Raw genomic sequence first — 8,070 nt, 5'->3', positions numbered from 1 at the left:
TTTTGTGTGTGGGGGGGTTAATAAGGGGGGAGCGTATTATTTTATGTGTGTGGGGGGGTTAATAAGGGGGGAGCGTATTATTTTATGTGTGTGGGGGGGTTAGTAAGGGGGGAGCGTATTATTTTATGATGAGCGTATTATTCCGATGATTGCAGTGCTGAGCGGCCCGTGCGGCATTCGTCTTCCGACCACGCCACCAACCCGCCAAAAATCATAAAATTTTTGGCAGGTTTTCCAGCGTGCTTGGATGACGAAAGTCGTACGAGCTTACAGTAGAAGCGGTCGCACGCTGCCCATACACCTGCCGATTATCGTACGATAATCGGCAGGTGTATGTGTATATTAGGCCCCACTCACACCTACAGTATATTTCAGGTGTGATGAGATATTCCTGTGTCAGGAACTTGTGTTTTCCTGCAGCAGGAATCCCTAATCTGCTGTTTACAAGCGGCAACTATCATAAGATAATAATTATCATAAGGTTATTTTAAGAGGGTGTGTTTAGGGGCGGAGTTAAGGCCGGGCCAGGGTAAGGTGGGGCAACTGGTGGCTAGTAACTCTTAAGGCCTGGCTAGTAGCTCAGGACTTGAAATTTTGAGCCCTGCCTTAAATGATGCCTCTTAATCCGATCATCTTCCTCTTTCCTATAGTTTTTAGCTGTCCCTCCAGCGCTGGTGCGGGTCTCTGATCCAGCGCTGACTCCTCTTCTCTCATGTGCCACGTAGTCTGTGCGGGTGCATGCTGCTCCATAGACTTATCTTGTGTCTCTCCGGCCAAACATCTGAACTGCGCATGCGCCCGTCCAAAGATCCTTGGTGGACGCCCGAGAAATGTTCTACTTTCTTGGGCGGCTTGCTAGCAGTAGATATATGCAAAAACAAATGATGGTTTAATAACCCTTTAAAGGACTTGTTTGTGTCTAAGGAGGAAAATAAAAAAAAGATGTACTCACCCGATCTGAGCTGGCTTGCTGTTAGACTGGTCCCTGAAGCAAATCCCCCGACCCTTCGCTGCAGCGGTCTAAGGTCCTGTAAGTCATCACGTTTTATGCAGTGTATAGGGACGTGAGGATGCCAAGGGACATACCTTTTGCTTCAGCAGAGAAGACAAGCTGGAGGGAGAGCTTTTACAGCCGGCCAGCTCAGAAGTTCTGGTGAATATAACTTATTTTCAGCCCTAGACCATAACAAACACTTAACCTGTGCAGTGCAGGGGTAGCACCACTGCAAGGGTTAATACTTTCCCCTGGAGTTCTGGTTTAAGGGTAGAAGCAGAAATTTTTTTTCCGTACTATGCTACAAGAACTGTAATATGGAGAGTAAATAGATTGACAAATATCAACTATTACTTTTTTCAGGCCAGGGACAGCTGCAATTTGGGCACATGAAGTGTAACTTACTCTGTTCAAACTGTCTGGAAATAACAAAACACTTTTGTTTTGCATGTTTGTCAGTTGTTGATGAGGAGAGACCTCATACATCGTGGTGGGGTTACCACCTCCTGAACTGTACTTCTTGTTGGGTTTCCCATGCTTCATCTCTGGGAGCATACTTATAAGAACAGTAGCTGATTTTTAGAGACACTCTCACCTTGCAAAGGGCATCCCCTAACCCCCCCTTATACGTTACCTGTGCTCCCTTGCAAGTTTTTGCCTTTCTACATGCAGAGAGAATACCCAGCACTTTCAGATATGGGGAGCTTGTGAGATGTAATTGCTAGGCTGGAGCATTGTCACTTGACTATGGGAATAGTGTTCCCGCTTCCCCCATGTCACCGACCCAGCAAAGAAGCTACAAGAGTGCAGACAAGGTGCGTATGAGACACCTGCATGGACAAGGTGACTGTGTCTCTTTAACTCTTTCTTGCTGCATCCTGCTGGCCCTCTAACTGGGAATTACTACCAGAATCCTTATCATATGACCACTGATTGCCTACCACGTGATCGGGTGCCTGTCCTGCCACTTTTCGATCGTTTATGGTGGCGTGGAGCATGCAGTGATCCTATTGACATCGGCACCCATAGCTGTGTGAATACAATAGCCAATGTGAAATTCTTCCATCTATGCTGTATAGACTGTGCTCCAGTTTTAGTAAATTCAAGGTCGACTTTAATCTGAAATGGCTTTTTTTTATTATTATAAATAACAGTGAAAGTATTTCGAATGTTTATGTAGAATTTGGGATCAGTTTCTTCACTGTATTCAGTAGGTCATGGAATTCTGTGTTCTGGAAATGGCCGCGGTCATCGTATTTGTGCAGATCTGCATCTAGGTTATCAGCCACTTCTTGCTGCTCACTCCATGGCAGGAATGGGTCATCTGTGGAACCAAACTGAACTATATGGCGGCAGTTTGCTTTTATCTTCTCCCATTGCCAAGGACGGTTAAAGTATCCTAGATATTTGGAGGGGGAGAGAAAAAGAAGTGTTTATTAAATGTTTACGGCTGAACTCCATACACAAACGTTTAGTTAAATAAATTCTTCAGTAACCACAAATGATATAAATGGACTTTGTGTGCACCAAAAGTCTTTACAAAGGCAGTTATTATCTTGGAAAAGTAGCAGTAACATATATCCTGTGCAGAGAGCAAAGCTCTGGGTGGGACCGAGCAGGCCACACCCACTACAGGCTGCCTGCAGAAAATTACAGGAAGGGGCGGATACAAGACCAGTTACTGGCACAAGGAAACAGTAGCAGTGACTGTTCTATTAGTACAGGAAGTTCCTGCGGGGAGGCATAGTTTCTTACTTGATTACTGCACACATCTGGATGAAATACAAAAAGCACACCAGTAACACACTTATCTGGTTTTTCCAGAATTCAACTTCAGTTATTAGAACTTTAAAGTTTTGGGTGATGGTTTATGCATACAAAAAAATAGCACATACAACCACAGACGGACGGCAGACTCACATTTGCGGGTTGCCGTCTCCAGATGGCATTTTTTTCCTGCTCGCACGGGCAGGAAAAACCCGTACGTTCTGCACAGCCGTTACCGGCTGTTTCACATACAACCGATCAGCGGCTCTATAACCGCCGATCGGTTATATGTATAACTAAGTGTAAAAAAAAAAAAAATATATATATATAAAAAGTTTTTAAAAAAACCCAAAACTTTTTAAGTCCCCCACCCCTATATGTTTACGCACATATAAACGTAAATATGCTTCAGCGCACGAAAACGACAATTGCGCTACACATGTTACATATCGCCACAAACGTCGGAGTGAGAGCAATCATTTAGGGCCATCAATCACTGATCAAAAACTGATGAGCGGTAAAAGCTTTTAAAGCGTCGCCTATGGCCAATTTTGGGTATTGTAGTTCACTCACCTCATAGTTCTAGCCGACCTGTGACAATGAGACTGTCACAGGTCGGCTCAGTAGATCGGGAGGTGAGTGAACACATACCGGGTTCGCTCACCTCTCGATCCTGTCACGGCTCTCTGCCGTGACAGGGGGAGGGCTGGATTCCCCTCTCCGATCTGCCAGCGCTGACTGGCGGAACGGAGGGGGGTGGGTACAGCTGGCTCTGCCTCTAGATAGGCAGAGCCAGCTGTCACTCACGCAGCTGGGCAGATCCCGTCATCTATGTCGGGATCCGCTCCGGTTGCGGCGTCTCAGTATACCGCGAGCTGTAGCTCGCGGTATACTGAGCTTAGGGTAACGGGAGGACGCTAGTTTGTGTCCTCCCGTTACCCTAAGGAGAACTATGGGGAAAAACACTGACCCTATAGTTCTCCTTTAACCCTTGCAGTGCAGGGGTGGCCCCACTGCAAGGGTTAAGATTAATTTTCCCAGGAGTTCTGTAAATTACACATAAGTGTCTAACTTGAGCAGCATTCAAGTCTGCGTTAAATGTCATGTCATGCCGCTGCCTTGGATTTAGCTATATAGGGGTGAAATCTCTATTCACTTACAAACAAAAGGCCCGATGTAAGATAAGAAATGACATCAAATACTGAATTCTACAGAAACTGCAATCTCGAACGTTGTAACTTATTCTATAGGAAATGCCTTCAATGTGCACTCAGCAATATAACAACTTACCACTCTTGCGTTCATTATCATCTCCCAAATCAGAGGTGTAGGCGGACACAAGAATGATTGCATAAACCGGATGTTTTTCAGCAAACCTGTTGAACATTGACAATGATAATCCATATAAGAGCCTCTCATCAGCACAAGTACCTTCTCACTCTGGAACCATAACATGGAACTTCAGGCAAAGTACAAATACATAAGTGTTTATGGTTCTCTACCGGCCATACCATTTGTAACTTTAGCCAGTTGTTCTTATGGAATTCACACCTCTGCCAGTAAAGCTGGCCATACACCTATATATTATCTGCAGATTTTCTATGGTCAGATGGAAAAAGTGCAACAGATTCATCCATCTATGCTAAACTGCGTGGATGGAGGAATCTCCCACTGGGCCAAGCTTCACTATCTTGCTAGTCGGTCCCGTTGGCTCTGAAAATATCTGAACAATCTGATTGGATGCAGGCATTGTTCATGTATTTTCAGAGCCAACGGGACCGACTAGCAAGATAGTGAAGCTTGGCCCAGTGGGAGATTCCTCCATCCACGCAGTTTAGCGTAGATGGATGAATCTGTTGCACTTATTCCATCTGACCATAGAAAATCTATAGGTGTATGGCCCGCTTCAGGAGGGTAACCCCTGTGCCATCATCCTGCTCACTGGACAGAACTAATTATGCCAATTAATTGACTAATAGGCAGGCTGGAGGAGAAGAACCAGGTAATAAAAGTTGTGCAGGGCCTGTTTTTTTTTGGGGGGGGCATTAAGGTGTATTGACAGCCTATTAATTCTGAATGGACCGGCTGATGCAACGCACTTCAATACAAGAAAACGCATGTGTTGCAACACACTGCATTATTGCGTGAAGGGGCCCTAGCAGGCAGGAAGCAAAGTTCCCCATACCTCATGGCTGCAGCTGCTCCAGAGCTGTGTCCAATGATGATTGTACTTTCATCGCACCGTAGCTCTGACTCCATAAATGGAAGCCATATTGATTCTCGCGCTTCAACTGGGTTGAGGAAAAAAGATATTCATATAACTAAAATTGAACAGGAGTCAGGGCAAAGTGACACATCGAGGGGAATTTATCAAAGCTGGAGAAGACAAAATCTGTAACAGTTACTCATGGCAACCAATCAGATTCTATCTTTTATTTTCAAAGCTTAACTGAACAAACTGGAGAAGCTGATTGGTTACTATGGGCAACAGCTCCAGATGGTGTCTGCTCCAGTTTTGATTAACTCTCCCCCTGTTCTTTAATACATACACAGAAACGTTTATATACTATTCATATAATGTAAAAAAAAAACTAAAAAAAAACATGTACTCCCTTTTCCAGTTTGATCAGCAATGATTTGAATTGTTTTTGTAATCACTTTTGGTCAAGGAAGGAAAATAAAAAAAGTTATACTAACCTGATCCTTGGAACAGGTTACCCTCTTTAGGCCTCCATTTACACCAAATCCGTTAGCATTCGATTTTCAATGAATGTCAAGCACGCTCTACTTTTTTTCAGCGCAACATGACAACGCGTCAAAACAGGATGTCAACGGAAGGCAAGTTAAAAAATAAAATACATATAAGTTTGTCCACTGCAAAAAAAAAAAAAAAAACCCGCAACAGACGTCAAGGGAGGTTGAAAAAGCAAGTCATTGGATCTCCAATGATGTACGTTTTCGCTCTGATTTTGGTGTGACAGGGCCCTTAATTAAAAGCATTTTTTGCAGGTTCTAACCCCACACTTCTGGCTTGCTTACCTAGGCCAAGAATGTCGCCCCCGGGACCCTGCCATCACACATCCCAGGGACTTCCGCTACACTGCGCATGTGATGGGAAATTTCCTAACTGTACTGCACATGTGCCGTGGTGTGTCATCAGGGGCTGGCTGCAAGAACCAGGAACTGACAGCCAATCCCCTGATGATAGAAAGATGGCGTTGCAGGACCTGACATACTGTGATGGAGCAGTAGCTTACACCAGACAATGCTGTATTCAATGAGTGTGTATGTTTTTTGAGGGCAACCCAGGTTTCAAGGCAAGAAGGGAAAAAATATTATAAAAAAAGGGGAGGGGGGAGGTTCTACTCGAAGAGAATGCGTTTGTACATAGTGAAGCTCAAGTTTGGGGCTCCCCAGGCACACAGAAAACACGTTTTTTTGACAGTTTAAGGGCTTGTTTCCACCAGCCCACAAGGGATCGCATAAATAAAGTCTCCTTGCGTTGGCCCCTTTTCGCAGCATGATCGGCCGCACGTGTGGTAATAAAACGCCCTGCATTCCAGTGTGGTGCGATAGCATAAAATCATGCATGCACTGTTTTTTCAGATCGCACAGCACTGGGATCCAGGGCATTTTTTTCCCATGCGGTCAATCGTACTTTGGCCGTGTCTGCAGTGCCATTGACCTGAATGGCCATTCAAGTGCCATTGACTTGAATGGCACTGCCACGCCCCCTTCTGCCCCAGAACGTAAGGAGACTTTATGTATGCGATCCCTTGCATTACGGGCACAGGACATTGTTGTAGACGCGCGGGCTGGTGAAAACAAGCCCTAAAGGTGCCCATACACTGCACGATTCTCGTACGAGAATCGCGGGGAAATCCCACGATCGTATGTACATTGTATATGCAGATGCATACACCTGCTTAAGGCCCGGTTCACACCTGGGCGTTTTGTAGGGCGTTCGAACGCTCGGCAAAACGCTCATACACCGAAATCCCATTATTTCCTATGGGTATGGTTCACACCTGGGCGTATTACAGGCCGTATGAACGCGCTACAAAACGTCCTACGCCCAAAGAAGAACAGGAGCTTCTTTGGGGCGCGTTTCCATTGGGATACAGCAAAGTAGCCCTCAGAAACGCGCATCACAAAGCGCGCAACAAACGCGCATATTCGATACGCCTAGGTGTGAACAGAGCCTCAGGTCTTGCGATGGTTGTAAAGTGTATGTGCACCTTTAGTCAGGTGTACATCTATTGGATCTACTCTAAAGGGGATCATTTTAGCTAATGTAAGCTACATAGTGTGCGAATTTCAGCCAGTTCTTGATGATCCGGCTGAAATTCACACAGTGGGGTCCCCAGTCGGCACCTTTCGTCCAGCATCCCGTGATCAGCTGCTCAAAGCAGCAGATTGTAAACTCCTCAGCTGAATAGAGCTTGCAGCAAATACAATGGAGATCGCAGGGGATTCCTCCATCCACTCTCGCCAGCGAAGAAAATATAACCATGTATACTCAGCTTTAGTTCCCTATACAGTACAAAGCTGTATCTTTAGCACTTTTGTATTATTTAAAAACAGCACGATGTGATTTATTATGCATTGCAAATGAACCAAAATAATATACTTACATGGATCAGGCATGTTTTGAAGCAAACACTTGAATTTTGGAATCTGCAACTACAGCAATCACATATTTGTTAAAGAATGCCATTCCGCTTTAGCACACACTCCTCAATGTGTAACAAGTTACCTTTTCTAGTCTCTTTTTAGTCCATCCGTACCAGATACAGGACTCTACATTCCCTCCTCCATTTCCCGGGACTATTACAGCTTTTACAGGACAATCCGTAGACAAGCCTTCAGACATTGTTACACACTACAGCTTGGGTGCAGGAAATGCATGGCTTACGACAGGTGCATCATGGGAAATGTAGTTCCTTCTGCAGATATTCAACTGAATGGTACGACGTTTGTAACAAGTAATAAAACAAAACAGTCATCCCATATACTGTATATACCACGGGGCCAGGAAAGTCAGTTCCTGCATTAGTACATAATGGGGTCAGTATACTAAGCCTGCAAAAGGTTAGGGTAACGGGAGGACATAAACTAGCGTCCTCCGTCACCCTTGGCTCAGTATACCGCGAGCTGAGACGCCGCAGTATACCTCGAGCTGCTGCTGCTCGCGGTATACTGAGACGCCGCAGCTGAAGCAGATCCCGACAATTGTGCCGGGATCCGCCCAGCTGCGTGACTGACAGCTGGCTCTGCCTATCTAGAGGCAGAGCCAGCTGTACCCACCC

The 8,070-nt window shown here is 45.3% G+C and overlaps 1 protein-coding gene across 1 annotated transcript; it reads right to left on the bottom strand.

The window, feature by feature from the left end:
• Positions 1-2,132: 2,132 nt before the first annotated feature.
• RBBP9 (RB binding protein 9, serine hydrolase) lies at positions 2,133-7,668 on the bottom strand. The gene is made up of 5 exons (XM_018558825.1): positions 7,518-7,668; positions 7,396-7,438; positions 4,947-5,052; positions 4,052-4,137; positions 2,133-2,393 (listed from the first exon to the last, which is right to left on the bottom strand). The coding sequence occupies exons 1-5, from the start codon at positions 7,632-7,634 to the stop codon at positions 2,167-2,169; spliced, it is 579 nt and encodes a 192-aa protein (XP_018414327.1). The 5' UTR covers positions 7,635-7,668; the 3' UTR covers positions 2,133-2,166.
• Between the last annotated feature and the right edge of the window lie 402 nt (positions 7,669-8,070).

Source organism: Nanorana parkeri, unplaced genomic scaffold (genome assembly GCF_000935625.1).
Source record: "Nanorana parkeri isolate BGI_ZX_2015 unplaced genomic scaffold, ASM93562v1 scaffold361, whole genome shotgun sequence".
Classification (NCBI taxonomy): Eukaryota; Metazoa; Chordata; class Amphibia; order Anura; family Dicroglossidae; genus Nanorana; species Nanorana parkeri.
The sequence above is the reverse complement of the archived record's forward strand: the minus strand, read 5'-3'. Positions and strand labels throughout refer to the sequence as shown.